The 17657-nt window shown below is 42.7% G+C and overlaps 2 protein-coding genes across 2 annotated transcripts; one reads left to right on the forward strand and one right to left on the reverse strand.

Annotated features, from left to right (window-relative positions):
- The first annotated feature begins 3920 nt into the window (after nucleotides 1-3920).
- LOC140945309 (uncharacterized) lies at nucleotides 3921-5013 on the forward strand. Its single transcript, XM_073394349.1, has one exon. It carries the CDS (start codon nucleotides 4024-4026, stop codon nucleotides 5011-5013), a length of 990 nt encoding a protein of 329 aa, XP_073250450.1. The 5' UTR covers nucleotides 3921-4023.
- Nucleotides 5014-5635: 622 nt separating this feature from the next.
- LOC140945879 (uncharacterized) lies at nucleotides 5636-12599 on the reverse strand. Its single transcript, XM_073394937.1, has 2 exons — nucleotides 12538-12599; nucleotides 5636-12451 (listed from the first exon to the last, which is right to left on the reverse strand). Exon 2 carries the CDS (start codon nucleotides 12202-12204, stop codon nucleotides 6067-6069), a length of 6138 nt encoding a protein of 2045 aa, XP_073251038.1. The 5' UTR covers nucleotides 12205-12451; nucleotides 12538-12599; the 3' UTR covers nucleotides 5636-6066.
- Nucleotides 12600-17657: the final 5058 nt, after the last annotated feature.

Genomic DNA, 17657 nt, shown 5'->3' on the forward strand with positions numbered 1-17657 from the left:
ATGTAAAGTTCAAAGTTGTAAACACGCCTAGTCCTGGCAATGAACTCCTGAATGGAGGGGATACCCTTTTGACATTTTTGTGAATAAATATAATACTTCCTAAGCAATAAAATATGATTAACTAGAGGGAAATCATCTCCACCATCAAATTTCCGAAGATTATATCCTCTTCTTTTAAATTCTCAACAATAATAATATTGTTGTCTCTTAGCCGGGACAAAAAAAAAACAGAGGATATTTTGCAGGAAAATAGTCAATGCTCGATGGATTCGACCTCAGTTTGGCAGCAAACACATTTATCTGGTTCAGCCATTCCAAAACGAAAACGTTTCTCATTCGTAAATACGATACGTTTTAATATTTTGAAGTGAAATTCCCTAAGTTTTGTTTCTAATGTTGTGCGGAAAGATAATAGGTAAACTCTTTTTCAGTCGATAGTTAAATGATGATACTTTGCAGATAGCTTCTCTCGATCTTTAGCGGTAGGTGTGGTTTATTTTTTGGCCAAAAAAAAAGATAGATGTGCTTTGAAGCATTGGAGTACGGGAAGTTTTTTGCCACGGGGGGGGGGGGGGGGGGGGGGGGCGGTAAACCATTTGCCCAAAAAATTCTCGCAAGTGTCCCAAATTTTTACAAAAGAGTCGAAAAGAAACGGGGGCCATATTGCAACAACATAGGCCGCACTGGCGTATGAAGGTGGCTCGATACAGTTTTTCAGGGTAAATGCCAAGTTTGAGCATAAACTACGTCGTAATAAACAAACATTAGGAAAAATTGCCACCAAAGTAGATGAAAATTTGTCATATTGATCAGGGTTGCAATGACATCGGAGTTGTCATAGCATCGACATCACGCCATTACCTATTTTACTTCAACAAAATTAAAAATTCTCGGCACTGGGAACCTTACAAAATCGTTCACAGGAGCTTTTTTCGCCAATACGGTCTTCTCGATGTTTGCAAAGTTTAAGCAAAATCTGTAAGAGCTTTATCGAGATAGTTTGGAATGAAGTTTTTACCGTTAGAAATACGGTAAGAAAAGGAAAATCGTGAGGTTTGGCCGTTATCTGTAGAAAACGAAGCGCTTTTGATATGCAATTTCACCTCATAGTAGTTTTAATCTTTTTAAAAACATGTGTGAAAGATCGTGGAAATAGCTCTGCCCGATTGCTAGAAAGAAGGATTTGATTAGTATGTATTGCGGCGCTCTTGTTAGCGGTTTTGTAAACATTTCGGTCTACTTTAACAAATTAGCGATAGATTTTTTAAAAGAATTAAGATGCTTCTCGTAATTCAAACTGAGAATTAGTCAGCCACTCCTCCGTTTTCAGACCCACCCTGTTCTTCGAGTGGAGACGATTCTAGAAAGTTATGCGAAAGTTTATTCTAATCAATTCATGATTGGATAGCCCATTCCAGCTAGTGCAGTGCAGCACGGTGTCCAACAATAACAAAAAAAAAAAATGTAAATTGCTCATCACATGTTAGGCGATTACTATCTCGTGTGAATGTAACTGGATTATTACGCCGACTTCAGGTTAATATTCAGGTCTTCAAAATAATTAAATAAACATGAAGACGTCTTTAAAAACAGGCTTTGTCCAAATTTTCTCTTGTTGCCCAAAAAAAGCTGAGTTGCCCAAAATTTGGGTGGGCTGCAGCCCCCCTCGCCCCCCGCGGCCCGTACGCCTATGCTTTGAAGGAGCGTCAAGAATTGGAATTAAGATATCATTTATCAAAATAGCTGGTGTATTCAGCAGAGGAGAGAGAGCACTGGTGCAATAGTAGCTGTTCGAATTAACAAACGCCATGCTGCTGGCATGGAATTAATTACACTCATAATGAGAAAACTTTGTTCAGGGTTAAGTTGTACATTATCGACAGAAAATAAGTCCCAGCTTTTACAAAAGCCTTGATCCGCAATATCTCTTCGGTAAACAGATTTCTTATCAACACAAAGAAACTTGTTGTTCCATATGACTTGATTTACAATTTCGTGTACTGAACTAGGTTCTCTTGCGTTTAGTTCTGACCATGCAACAAGGCATTGCCTATAAAAAGCTGGCAGGGAAAGATTTAGTTTAGAAACCTCAAAATTACAATGCAGTAATTATATATATGTAAATCTGTGAATATATAGGGAAAATATACCTTGGTTGATTAATTGATCAACGCAAAAGCATTTGAGCAACTTTTCAATTGGTTGCCAAACATGCCTTAATGCAAAAGCATAAAAATCGCTGGAGATCAGTCATATTTCTCAGTGATGTGTACACTTGTACAAAATGGACACCTGGTGGCTTTAACTTATATTTCTTACTGTTCAACAAACAAGATTGTAATATACTGATATAAGAAATCCAAATTTTTGCGATGTTTTGTACATCATTGACTACCTTATTATAGGAAATTAACGCTCCATGAAATTAAGGTATTGGAAATTAACGCGACTTAAATTAACGCGAATTTAATAGAAAACGACCTTCGAATAAAGAAAATTAACGCGAAAGGGGAGGTAGAATTTCATAAAAAGGAAATTAACGCGATTATCTTGGACGAAATCAAAAGAGAAGATATTGACACCACTTCTGACAGCGACAACGATGAAGATGAACTCGAAATATTGTAAACCTTCGCCTTAGCTTTTGTGAAAGATGAAAAATAAAGGGTAAATGGAAAGACAGAAAGCTTTTAGTTAATGTTTTTTAGGTGTCAAGAATGTCTGGACAGGTTCCAAAATTGGGGTTAAAATACTGGAAATTAAGAGCGCGGAAATTAACGCGGCACTTAATTAACGTCGCGGAAATTAACGCTCAACAAAATTAACGCGAATTTTAATGATTGCTTTAATTTCATGGAGCGTTAATTTCCTATAGTAAGGTAAATTGAAAACAGAATTAATTGCAACTTTTACACTCGCTATATCCAATAATTTTTCTGCTTACAAACAATTATACTACTACGTGAGAAATTTTTGCAATTTGATTGGCTTAGAGCAGTGGTTAAATTTGCTGAACGGAAGTCGCCTTTACTACAAAACAATAACGGACTAAAAATCCTGCATTTTGTTCAGTCTTACAAGGTAACCCCACCGTTGCATCACCCAAAGAACGACTTTATGGGCAAATGACATCTAATCCAGCCTTTACAGAGAGAAATATACAAAAAGCCAACGCTTATCTCCTATATTCTCGTTAGGAGCAAAAATCTTTGGTTACGTATCACACTCTACAGAGCTTGTACGTATGTGTTTGGCTTGTCAGCACTTTGACTTCAACATCGCCGATTGGATCTCTGATAATCTGCAAGTGATCTCCAGCCGATATTTGCGAACAATGGGAATTCAGTTCAGCAGACGTTCGTCGGGCAGGAACGCATGACGAACCCCTAAGGACGTCTGCGTGGGAGGCTAGGTCCATGATGTTTCGCTCACCTCTGGAGAGGTTTTTCATATATAGCTAGGCCTATGCAGAGACCGTAGGTTTAAATTTGCATGCTATTCGCAGCCTACGATCGCCTTCACCTTCTCTTCACACATTTTAGTCTAACCTCTTATGCACTGAGACAGGTGTCTTCTTTGTCTAAAGATAAATGAAAATAAGTAATCTAAATATTTGTTGAAGCATTCAAGGTCTGTCATCTCCTGCAAATTGTCTTTTCTTCCCTTAATTCGGAAGAGTGACGTAACAGCTACAAAGAGGAAATAATTGTCTGTTACAGCCGTAGGTTCGTGTGTTGAATATAATGCCGAGGAAGTTCGGAAAACGACAGCCCGTATTATGATCATTAGTCAAAATACCAATTTATTTGCCCTGAAGGAAGCTACTCGCTTTCTTGTTGGTTAAAAACAAGACGAAAGCCAAGTGCATAGATATGAAACGTGACACATACAACTTACAGGTGTTTACTCGAGCGCGATTATCATAATACTGAACAGATTGAACGAAGAATTCATTGGTGAACAAGGGTTTGTTTAGAAAAGACCATATAAGAAGCTGAACGTTCCCTGTGATTAAGCTTCAATATGGAAAGCCATTTTGAGAAGGAAATTTGTCTCGGTACTGGTATATCCTTTATGTTTCTTTCATTGCTTATTATAGTTCCAAATGGCATCGCCTTGTATGTTCTTTACCGAAACCCTCTTCGTTGCTTTCGAAAAGCTTTCTCCGTGTTTTTGGCGTTTATTTATGGGGTAGATTTCTTCATCGGCACCGTAGTATGCATTGGAGAAACAACAATCAGATATCTGTGCTCGTTTGGCGACCATAGCCTCCCTCAAGAAGGAGACATTTTAAGAATAATCGGGTACGCAGCAATCAACAGTTCTATTCTCTTGGTAACCGCCATGTCGGTCGATCGCTTTATAGCGGTTGTTTTTCCTCATTTTTATCGTCGTAAAAACAGCCCTAGCAAACTCGTCTATTTTAATACAGCGGTGATCATCTTCTCGATGATTTTCGCCTTCCTCCAACTTCATCCTGGCATTTCAGTTGAAGTTTACAGAAACATAGACCAATATTTGCACTCCGTTTTTCCTCTTTCCACCAGCACTTTATGTTATTTGGGAATGTTTTTCGTTTTGAGGAAGCAATCATCTCGGATTGGTTTTCAAAGAGAAACGGCAGTGCCCAGCAACTCAACACTTCAAGATATGCGACGAGTAAGAAGAGCACAAATGGAGAGAAAGTTCGCAACAACTTCATTTTTTATTTTATCATGTCTGATTCTTTCTCTCACTCCATATTTTGTAACAATTATTATTGCATCTCAATGCACCAGTTGTGGTGAACAGAACTGGTTTTCAGTGCTCTTAGAATCAAGTGTCGTGTTTCTTTTCCTTAACTCGGTTGCGAATCCCTTTGTGACCACATTTCGCATTAGAGAATTGAAGAAGTCTGTTACAATAGTCCTTCATCTAACACAGGGAGAAAGCGAAGTACATTTGGACAATTTTCAACAGCAACATTATTCGCTAAGGAACAGCAATTTCGTTTCTTTGCCAAGTGGCTCTTGACCTCAAGTTTCCCGGCAAAGAAGTGGAGATTAAGCACCAACGAACGGGACGGCTACGAAAACAGAAACTTTATCGTGCTTATATCCCATCTCGTTCAGTTTGTCAAACGTTGGCAAATTTTTCTAGAGCTGAATAGGCCATTTCCGAGTTCCAAAAAAATCTCACTTTCAAAGCGAGGCTAAGTGCGAAGCCATTGATATGAAAATGATTTTTAATTATGATGGAAATAAAACTCAAAGGTTTCGCACTTAGCCTCGTTTTGAAAGTGAGATTTTTTGGAACTCGGAAATGGCCTATTCTTAATGACTGAATCAAATTTCAGGAAAGGAAAAAGAAAGTCGTTTTTTTGTGTTAACGTCCTCCGTAAAACGTGGAATTAGGTGTTTTCGCGTGGTAGTCGTGGAGTGACGGCAAAGAAATCTACAAAAAAGCGTGTTGGACGTGGGTTTAGATTAGCGAAACGGCAACGTTGCACTGCTTTTTCGGCCGTTCTCTTTGCCGTCGCCGTCGTCGTTGCTTAAGCACCTTATTATGCAGCCGCGCAGGCCAAATTTACCCTTGGATCCCGTAATCATGTAAAAGCTAACCGAAGAGAACGCCGAAAGGCCGTTTGTTGGGGTCGACACAGAAATTTCGACGCGTTGATTGGACTATTAATCTGTCTTTAATCGCCAAGTTTCTCGTGCTTGGTTCGATCGGTGATCACTGGTCATGAACGGTGAAAACTGAACATAAAATAAGCAAAATGACAAATAAACCTAAAGAAAACCTAAATAAACCTAAAGCGACACTAAAGAGCAAAACTACTTACATTCTGTGCGATGCAATCGATGAGAAATTCAAAACATTTGCTCTATAACACTACACTTGAAAAACACGTGGTGATCTGCTTTTGCTGTGGTCATGTGACCATCCGAAACTAACATGATATAAGTAGTCACGTAGTGTCCAAAAAGGAAGTGAACGCAAAAATAAATCAAAATAAAATTTGGACTAAACATTCCGCCGGCCTTGGGACAACCCAGTAGGTAGGCCCAACGTCACTAGCCTAGACTAATTATTCTCAAGATCGTTCTCCAGTAGGCATAGCTTCTGAATAGGTCGGATGAACACAGAGTCCTTTGTCTTGACTTTCGCTGTGCGCACCAGGCCGTCGGGGCCAGGGAAGACCTCTAGGACTCGTCCAAGTTTCCAGCATCCTCTCGGCACGTTGTCATCAACTAACAGGACAAGGGCCTTCGGCTTCAAGTTAGGTAAGACCTTTCTCCACTTTCCTCGGGCTTGCAGGGTAGGTAAATACTCACGCAACCACCTCTTCCAAAATAGGTCTGCCAGAAATTGTACCTGCCTCCATTTCCTTCTGTGATACTGATCTGCTTTCTCAAATATGCCAGGGGGTAGGCAGATAGTCTTCCTCTGCATTAAGAAATGCGCTGGCGTGAGTGGCTGAAGGTCATTTGGGTCGTCTGAATTGGCGGTGAGCGCTCGCCCATTTAACACTCGTTCAACTTCAGTCAACAGCGTCTGAAGAACTGCTTCCGTAACTACTTGGGTCCCTAGGATAGACTTCAGAACAGTCTTAGCACTTCGCACCATCCGCTCCCAAATCCCAGACATGCTAGAAGCAGTTGGCGGCTGGAAGACCCATTTGCACCCTCGTTGTAGAAGCTCTTGCACAATTTGTTGCTGGTTCCACTGCTCGATCGACTCTCTCAGCTCTCGTTCACCGCCGACAAAATTTGATCCTCTGTCACACCTTAGTTCAGTCACTTCACCACGACGGTTTATAAATCGTCGCAGACACATTATGAAGTCGTTTGTGTCCATCGAGTGAACCAATTCAAGATGTACACTACGTGTCGTCAGGCAGGTAAATAAGCAGCACCACCGTTTGGCTGTTCCTCTTCCATGCTTGACGTATAAAGGACCGAATAGATCCATTCCTGTGTAGGAGAATGGGGGTTCGTACGCCATCATCCGGCTTCTTGGCAGGGGAGCCATTTGCTGAGTCATCGGCTTGGCATTCAACTTCTTACAAACAAGACACCGACCCAGGACAGAACGTGTTAACACCCTTATTTGTGGGATCCAGAACGTCTCTCGAACCCTTGCTATGAGGTGTTCACGCCCCAGGTGACCAATTGATGCATGGGTGTGGCGGACCATCAGGACTGTCGCTGGATGATCTCTGGGCAGTATTATTTGATTCCTGGCAGTGTCAGCAGCTGGTGGTGATGCTATACGTCCCTTGACTCTCAAAACACCATGGTCGTCTTGCATTGGGTTCAAACTAGCGATCTTACTGGATCCCCTGACTTCGCCCCTGGTCTTTAGATCCTTGATCTCTTGATCGTAGGCTGCGTGCTGGACGATCTTTGCGATGGATAAGGTAGCAGCATCGTAATCTTCTAAAGTCAGATGACCTGTGTGGACAGTCTTCCGGTCACGGATGAAATGAGTGAAGCGTGTGAGCCAAGCCACTTGACGTCTGAGACGGTTCCAATCAGAGGAGGTGCTTATTATTTGTTGCATGGTGGTCTCAACAGGTGTGGCGGGGGGGCAATTAGACTGTACGCTTGCCTGGCGGGTCTTGACATTGGTGTTTATGTCAGTACAGTTAGCATGGGTTTCTTTCTTAAGCTCTAGGCCTTCATCGGGGACTTCTCGAAGGCTTGCGTTGGGCCAAAAGGATTCAGGTTGCCATAAGAACTCTGGTCCTCGTAGCCAGCGGTGATCAAGGTTTAGCTCAGAGGGGTTCAAGCCACGTGACGCATCGTCGGCTGGGTTCAAGACACCTGGCACGTGGTTCCAGTCGTCTGGCTGTGAGTTTCCTCTGATTTCTTCGACTCGATTAGCGACATAGGTCTGGAAACGACGCCTTTCATTCTTCAAGTAGTGGAGAACTATTTCGCTGTCTGTCCAGAACTTGGTGCTCTGAATAGGAAGGTCCAACTCTTCTCTCAGCATCTTATTCAAGCGTGTAGACAGAACAGCAGCTTGGAGTTCAAGCCTTGGAATGCTTGTGAACTTGACAGGTGCATTTCTTGCTTTCCCCACAACAAACGAGCAGTGAATAGACCCATCTGGATTCTCGACTCTTAGATACGCAGATGCACCGTAGCCAATTTCAGAGGCATCAGAGAAGATATGCAGCTGTAGTTTGCATTTGGAAGCATCTGTTCCAGCTGGCAAGTAGCAACGTGGGATGCGCAGTGCAGAGAGGGATGACAGCTGTGAGGTCCAAGACTTCCATCTGGCTAAGAAGTTTTCTTCGAGTGGCTGATCCCAGTCTACCTTAGCCTTCCACATATCCTGGATAATTACTCTGGCAGTAAGGGCCACAGGCGCAGCAAACCCAAGAGGGTCATACAGGGAACAAACGGCGGACAGTACTCCACGCTTTGTTTCGGGTCGATTCAAGTTCTTGATGTCAAATCCAAGCTCATCTGTTTCAGCAAACCAGCGAATCCCTAGCGCCCTTTCCACTGGCAGTTCGTCTAAGTCAAGATTCAGATCTGGTGTGGCTCTTTTCTCGGTGGGAATGGTTGCCAAAACATTCTTACTGTTCGTCATGAATTTCGTAAGGTTGAAGCCACCGTGATTCAGGATTTTCACTAGGTCCGATGCTACAGTAGATGCTGCATTCTCCTCACTGAAGGATGGCAGAGCATCGTCAACATAAAAGTTCCTGTCAACAGTTGCAACAACTTGCGGGTTGAACCTTTCAGCATTGTCACTGGCTGTTCTTCTCAGGGCCCAATTTGCAACGCAAGGGGACGAGGTTGCTCCAAATATGTGTACTTCCATAACATAGACATCCGGGGGTTTGTCGTAATCATCTGTCCACCAGAGGAATCGTAGAGCTTCTTGATCTTGTTTACGCACACGCACTTGATGAAACATTGCCTCGACATCAGCGGCTACCCCTACATGCCCCTGTCGAAATCGCAGCAGCACACCAACGAGACTGTTTGTCATGTCTGGCCCTTGAACGAGATTCTTGTTTAGAGATGTTCCTTCATACTCAGATGCGGCATCGAAGACGATACGGAGCTTGTCAGGTTTGTTGGGATTAGTCACTGGATGATGAGGTAAGTACCAAGTTATCGAGCTTTCTCTAGCTGCTTCTTCAGGGGACAATTTGCGTGCATAACCCTTCGAGATGTACTCAGTCATGACTCCACGGTACTTAGCAGCCATTTGCTCATTTCCTGCTTTGGTCAGGCGTCGTCTAAGCAATTCTGCTCGTTTTTCAGCTAAAATGCGATTGTTTGGCAGCTTTGGCTGATCTTCCTTCCATAGTAGGCCAACTTCATAATGCCCGTCTACAAGGGTAGTAGTTTCTTCAATGATTTTTAGGGCTCGTTTGTCTTCCACAGATAAGGGCTTCTCTCCTGCTTTCAATGTTCCATAGTCTTCGATCTTCCAAAACCTTTCAACAAAGTCGTCAGGTTTGTGTCCAACAGAGATGAAATTGAGCTCAGCTCTTCTTGTCCCAGCGATAGTCAATGGACCTGAAATGCTCCAACCGAGAGGGTACCGATAACCGTAGAGGCCGCTCTTGTTGTCTTTCGGGATTCTGACTTCCTTCTGCAAGTGTGCAACAGGGACGTTACTCCCCACAATGATCGAGACTCGTTCAAAGTCCACCACTGGGAATGTAAGGTCTTGAAGGTGCGGATACTTATGGACATCTACTGTCCCCGGCAAAACTCGTTCTGATTGATTCAGGTCAGGGAGAACGTAAGCTTCATTAACATCAATGTCTTCACCGTATGCTTCTACAGGACTGAGAGTAAAGGAAACGCGTCGACTCTCCACCAGCTCCTCGCTGTTCGTAATAGTCTTAATCCCGATTTGCTCCGAGATCCCTTTCAGGTCAAGATGATCAGCAAGCTCTTTGTCAATGAGGGTATCGGTACAGCCATTGTCAAGAAATGCATATGTAGAAAGGGAACCACCGTTCTCTGCAGTAATGGTTACAGGAACTACATTTAACAAAACTTGGGCTCTTGTGGTGCTGACACCGGCAGATGTAATCGAAGTCTGTGGCCTGTCGCTGGGCGGCTGTCTTGTGCCTTGCTCCATTTGTGGTTGCCGGGTTATTGGGTCAGCAGTCGGAGTACTGTATCGGTTAGTGGGGTTATGAGTGTTCTTGTTTCCAGGAGTTCTGCGTCCATTGTTGTTGTCCCTATGCAGTATTGGTAAGTGGTGTCCAGGACACAGAGAACAAGCTGGTGGCTCAGGACAGGAAGTACCACTGTGATCGGGATTATGGCAACCACAGTTAAAGCAGAACCCATACGATGCTGCATATTGTCGACGCACGGCTACACGGTCACACTGTTTGACGATTGGGCACTCCTGGAGTCGGTGGGGAGTAGACTTGCAAATTGCACAGTTTGCAGAGTTCTCTTTCTTGGGGGCGTTCTTAAGCGATGTGGCGTTGATCGTAGCATTTTTCGTGGGCAGGTCCGATCCTTTAGAAGCTTTGGGGGGGGACTTGTTTGTCCTGTTTTCTCCCCTTTGCGGCTGCATTCCAAACACTGGGTCATTCCTTATTGACGCTTGCCTTTTCACAAATTTTGCAATGTCCTTTAGTCGTGCAGTTCCACCACGGCTAACAATCTCGTAGTTTTCGGTCTGCCACTTGGTGATTAAATCATTTGGGAGTCTGTTTACGATTCTTCTCAAATTGGTAGCTACGCTTGCTTCGCGTTCCACATCTCCCTTCAGAACCTTGGTTGAAGTGTTCAGCTTCTCGGCAAAATTAAGCAGACCCATGTTGTCACCATAGGCAAGTTTGGGGCCTGAGACTAACTCTTCGATGCAGGCTTGCGTCACCTGAATAGGGCGACCAAAGCGTTCCTCTAAGATCTTCATTAGCTCACTATAGGAGGAGCCTCGGTTTCTTTTGATGACCTCCAAGGCTTCTCCTTTCAGGAACTTCGGTAAGTACTCTACCCGCTGCGCATCAGTTAGTAGCTCACTTTCAAGGTGAGTATGTGCCTGTTCTTTGAAGAACGGGAAGTCTGCTGGGTTGCCATTAAAGGGTGTAGGAGAGATTCCGTTCAGAAGCTGTACCTTCCACATGGCTGCTACATGGTCTTTAGGGGCTTGCTCTATTACTTTGTCTTCTGGCTGAGACTTAGGTCTATACTGGAAGGTTCGTGGGGCTTGGTATGGTGGCTGCTGGCATTCAGTGACTGGCAGTGCTCCCTTGTTTGCAGTATCGGCAATATTGGATTTGACCTCAGTGGCTGGCTTTTCCTTGCACGAACCAGGTGCTGTGTCTTGGGGGGTGGAGCAACTGACAGGTATAAGAGGCAGTGAAGGTTTGGGTGTCGGTGCTGGGATTTTTGGTGTTCGGGGTTCTGAATCATCAAGTTGAATTTGAGGTGACTGTCCCAGTGGTTTCTCCTCAATGGGATAGGTTGTCTGAACAATATTGTCCACACCATTAACAACACCAGTTTCCTCGTCGAACTCATTTTCAATCTTCCAGTCCAGCTCAGCTAGAACGGCTTCGTCCTCGAGTAGTCTCAATTCCTTCTTTGCGCTCCGCTCATGCTCTGCTTTGACCAATTCGGCTTCTTGTTGAGCCTTACTCTTCGCCAACTCAGCTTCCTCTTGTGCCCTACTCTTCGCTAACTCCAATTTCTTTTTTGCTAAAAGCATGGCTCTAAACCTTTCTTTCCGGGACGACGAAGAGGATCTTGAAGTAGTGGAGCTCTGAGACTGGTGCGACTTGTGACTTTTAATGGAGCGTTCATCATCACGTTTTTGTGTTTCTTGATCAGTCCGTATTTGGGTTTCGCATTCTTCTATTGTAAACATCATCTGTTCTTTGAGGGACTTGAACCTTTGCTGTACTTCTTGTAGTCGTTTGCTGTCACGTATGCCTGGCAGGTACTTCGAGTGTACAGTCTCAAAGGATTTCCAAATGATAGCTAAACGATCTACTATTTTGCGGGCGGACAAGTGCTCCCAATTAGTGTAGAGGAGAGTTTGGAGCTGCTGTGTTTCAAAGGCAACTTCTTTAGATTCCTTGTTCCACAAAGATGCAAGTCTGCGTTGTTCGCTTATTTCGCGTTGATACACAAGTTCACCAAAATCAATTTGAGTATTTGGTACGGGGTCCTGGCGTAGGGAGTATCCAACTGCTCCTTTCGCTGAGTCCTCAGGGTCCATTCCGCGATCCACTATCGCGCGGTCCAGTCCAGAGATTCCTGCGATTCCGTTCGGTCGGTTCGGAGCGTTCGTTTTCTCGAGAATCCAGGTGAAAACACAGTTTTCTCTTCGTACTTTGTAGAATTTTTCACAATGTTGGGGTCGACACAGAAATTTCGACGCGTTGATTGGACTATTAATCTGTCTTTAATCGCCAAGTTTCTCGTGCTTGGTTCGATCGGTGATCACTGGTCATGAACGGTGAAAACTGAACATAAAATAAGCAAAATGACAAATAAACCTAAAGAAAACCTAAATAAACCTAAAGCGACACTAAAGAGCAAAACTACTTACATTCTGTGCGATGCAATCGATGAGAAATTCAAAACATTTGCTCTATAACACTACACTTGAAAAACACGTGGTGATCTGCTTTTGCTGTGGTCATGTGACCATCCGAAACTAACATGATATAAGTAGTCACGTAGTGTCCAAAAAGGAAGTGAACGCAAAAATAAATCAAAATAAAATTTGGACTAAACACCGTTTTCTTATTCGAGCACCTGTCTCGGGCCGCGATACACATGGATACGAATTGAATTCTGACGTTAAGGGTTTGTAGAGCCGGCTATGGAAAGAGGACATTTTGAGACGCCACAAGTGGTTTTTCTACCAAATGACGTCTGAAGAACGACTGCAGAGAACCATCATACTGATGACGCGTCACTACCCAGATCTGGGTTGCGCTTCTGATTGGTTGAGGCAAACTTGCGTCATGAAACGACCAATCAGAAGCACTTCCCTTCTCTGGTTTGTGCCACATTATCAGTATAGAATTTCTGCGCTCGTTCCTCAGACGACATTTCAGGGGGTGGTGCTGGTGGTGGTGGTGGGGGCGGGGGGGTTGGGTTGTCTGGGGAAACAAGCGATGGCGTCGCGAAATGGGGCTAGCAGTATGCAGATGCTCACTTACAGTGTAGCATACTATATTACAAAACAATAAGTTATAGGGATTAATTACACAACTGCTTCTTAAAAATCAGTTGCGTATAATGAAATGAAATGAGAATTATCTTGAATTCCATGGGACTTAGCTTTCGTAAGCCATTACTTCCACATACTTCTCTATCCTTTTTCAAGCTCATATATATTTATTTACGAGAAAAACAATTAAATGATATACCTATAATCAGTCACTTGTATGTGTATTATACGTAAAATGTGGCACTTTCTTGGTGTGCCAATCTCATCTGCCATCGAAAGGTCCTCTCCACGAGGAGGTTGACGGTCATTCTGAAGGGTATGATGATCTTCAGATGTTTGGATTTTCATGTAGATAACAGCGTCATCATCGAACAGTGTGATGGAAAGTCATAGTCGGGTGGGTCGTTCATGTAAACGAAAAATGTCAGGGGACCAATAAAGCTCCCTGTGGTACGCCAGACGTGACGAGTGACCAGCTTGTTTTAAACCATTAGCGACATAATTTCGACGACGATAGGCGAGGAAGGAAAGTTTTATTTCAAATTTTTAAAGCTACTGCGGATTCTAAAGTAATAAGCTTTGTGTGAATGCCTTGTTGAAGTTCACCAAGACCATGTTAACTTGTCCTCTCACGATTTATAGCACCTTTGACCACTTAGTTGCGTACCAGTGAAATCAACTGAGTTTCGTAGAACAGACCTCTTCAGAGCCCATGTTGAAACAAGGATTATATGGCTACTATATGTAGCTTATGGGTGACCACACAGCTCTTTGCGTGGTTTGGTGATTGGTCAAACCTCTTATGACCCGACGAAGGTGTTTCCTTTTTCGACAGATAAGCTTAAAATCTTTGTTAATTAAAGAATTCAAGGCCTGTCATCTCCTAAAAATTGATTTATTCCCATCATTCGGAAGGCCATTGTAATTGCCACCTAATGCCAAACATTAACCTTTTAAGATTAATCGGGTGTTGGCACAGGTGGCCCAAGCTCGAATTATGAGCATCGGCGAGTAGCGGCATTGTTGCGTAACATTCAGAATATGAGGATTTGTATGGGAAAAAAAACCTATCGTTTCTGTAACTTACGAAAATGAAAAGATTTCAATAAAAAACAGCAACCTTACTTAAAATGTGCGTTACGTCTCTCCGGTGTGGTCCACGGGCCGATTTATGGCCGTTTTATGGCTTTTTATGTAAACGGTTTTCTCTCTATACTATATGAAGGTTTATATAAAAACCCGTAAAACGGCCATAAATCGGCCCGTGCACCACACAGGAGAGACGTGACACACATGTTAAGTAAGGTAAGCTGTTTTATATTGAAATCCTTTCATTTTCGTAGGTTACAGAAACGATAGGTTTTTTTTCCCATACAAATCCTTGTATTTTGAATGTTACGCAACAATGCCGATGCTCGCCTATGTTCGTATTTCGAGCTTGGGCTACCTGTGGTGTTGGGAGTAATTTATAGTATGAGTGCCCGGATGTTAGGAACGTGAATGCACGATGTACATTAATCAAACTACAAATATATTTGCTCATGAAAAGGAAGCTGCTTGCTTTCTTGTTTGTTTAAAACAGGATGAACGTCAGAGTTATAGATATCAAACAAGACACGTACAATTCAGTACAACCCGGAGGTTTTTAGTCGATTCTTAGTCCAATTTTTGTTTGATATCGGTCGAGCTAAGTGGAAGAGCAATTGAATTCATCGGTGAACAAGGGTTTGTTTGGCAAGGACGATATAAAAAGTCGGCCACACGTGCGCTGTGATACAGGTTTACAATGGAAAGCAATTTTGAGAAAGAAGTTTGCCTCGCTACTGGAGTCTCCTTGATGCTTCTCTCATTCCTCATTGCAGTTCCAAATGGCATCGTTTTGTATGCCCTTTACCGAAACCCTCTCCGCTGCTTCCGAAAAACGTTTTCCGTGTTTTTGGGGTTTATTTCTGGAGTGGATTTCTTCGTCGGCACTGTAATATGTATTGGAGGAACAACAATCAGATATCTGTGCGCTTTCGGAGACTACAGCCTTCCTAAAGAAGGGGACATTTTCCTGATAGTCGAATACGCAGTAATCAACAGTTCGATTCTCCTAGTGACCGCGATGTCCGTCGATCGTTTTACAGCGGTTGTTTTTCCTCACTTTTATCTCCGTAAAACCAGCCCGCGGAAGCTCGTCTATTTTAACTTGGTAGTGATCATCTTCTCAATAGTTTTTGCCCTACTCCAACTTCATCCTGGCATTTCAGTTGAAGTTTACAGAAACGTAGACCAATATTTGCACGCCGTATTTCCCCTTTCTACCAGCACTTTATGTTACTTGGGAATATTTTTTGCTTTGAGGAAGCAATCATCTCGGATTGGTCTTCAAAGACAAACGGCATTCGCAACACCCGGCAACTTAACACTTCGAGATATGCGACGAGTAAGAAGAGCACAAATGGAGAGAAAATTTGCAACAACTTCATTTCTAATTCTAGCATGTCTGGTTGCTTCCCTTGCTCCATATTTTGCAGCAATTATTATTGCATCTCACTGCGCGAGTTGTGGTGAACAGAACTGGTTTTCACTGCTCCTAGAATCAAGTGTCGTGTTTCTTTTTCTTAATTCAGCTGCGAATCCGTTTTTGACCACATTTCGCATTAGAGAATTGAAGAAGTCGGTTAAAATAGTCCTTCATCTAACACAAGAAGAAAACGAAATAAGTTTGGACGATTTTCGACGGCAACATTATTTACTGAGGAACAGCAATTTCGTTTCTTTGCCAAGTGGCTCTTGACCTCAAGTTTCCCGGCAAAGAAAGTTATTGTGGAGCTTAAGCACCAACGAAGGGGACGGCTACGAAAAGGTTAGGGGGAAAATGTAGATTTTACTGGGTTTTCAGTTTATATCATGGCACGTGGTATACAAAATTATAAAATAGGATTTCAACTGTTTTGAATAAGTTTTTTTTTAAGTCTGTGCAAACAGGAATCTTTATTCTCTTACTCATGTATATTATTATTGGAACAGTGTGCCTTAGGAAATTTCTGTACGCATATTATATGTACCCTAGAAATTGACTTTTCTAGAAATAGATATACAGCTTAGTCATTGAATAACTAGACCTTTCGCCAGTTCAAATACCAACCGTTCGTAGTTTTTAGTTTTGACACTTTTGGGAATCCTGAGCAAAGGAAACTAGAATTCTTTTACACAGCTTTCTTAATTTGTAGGTTTCCTAAATTCACTTGCTTGACTGACATTTAATTTTGAGTTATTTAGTTTAACATATGAACTTTAAAACTGAATTTATCCAGATGTGTTTTTGGTGTTCAGCTGATTTTATTCAGCCTTCTTTCCATTTGTTTTGTAATGTTGTAATAAGTTGATCGGTTAGTGTAAATAGAGCACTGTTATTACTGTTTTTCGATTTACATTGCGGATTTACTTGACTGTATGATTTACAAAAAGTTGAGTTTGATCGTCCGGGTGAACGTAGTCCTGAATAGGACTGTTGTTGTTGACAGTGACTGACGTTTCGACAACCTGTGCAGTAGTCATCTTCAGAGTTTTTGGTAAGAACAATTACAACACGGACTTTGTTAGACGGAACACTCACAGTAACATTGATTCCAACTCTCAGACCAACTCTGGCCCTGTTACGACAGCGACTATACCGTACATCAGAGGCACCTCTGAAACTATTGCACGTATATTAAAACCTTACGATATACGTGTTGCGCACAAACCGATAACCACTTTACGGCGACTGCTTACTAATGTGAAGGACAAAGACAAACCGGAGGACAGACAGGGAGAAGTATACAAGATCAAATGCTGCGACTGTCAGGCTTACTTGGTGAAACCGGCAGAAACCCAAGCACGCGACTGCCCGAACACAAACGCGCGACGAGGAATGGTGACGTCAACAATCACATTGCTGAGCACCATTTAAAGACGAAACATCAAATTGACTGGGACTCTGCGACATGTATAACGTATTCTACAGACTACTATCAACGTCTTACTTTAGAAAGCTGGTTTACTAGCTTAGAACAAACGCCACTGAATCGTAGCCAACAGTTACCAGCGCCGTACAAACGACTTATTGACGAGATCAAGAAAAACTAACTACGAGAGAACAACTAGAGAACTGACAATTTGACTAACAATAGACGACTGTTAAACTGTGACAATAGACGGATCGAAACGCACCAATCACTGATTACGAGTCTTCATAGCCAATAACATCACGGCTTAACTGACAGACGACCAATAACATCGTGACATAATTGACCAATCAGATCAATAACCAGAGTATAATACCATCAACTGACGTGATACAACTCACTTTGACTCTGAAGATGACTACCGCACTGCTTGTCGAAACGTCAGTCACTGTCAACAACAACAGTCCTATTCAGGACTACGTTCACCCGGACGATCAAACTCAACCTTTCGAAATGACTCCTGGGTTCAAACCTTTCACTGTATGACTTACGTTC

This window comes from Porites lutea, chromosome 8 (assembly GCF_958299795.1).
Source record: "Porites lutea chromosome 8, jaPorLute2.1, whole genome shotgun sequence".
In the NCBI taxonomy this organism is placed as follows: domain Eukaryota; kingdom Metazoa; phylum Cnidaria; class Anthozoa; order Scleractinia; family Poritidae; genus Porites; species Porites lutea.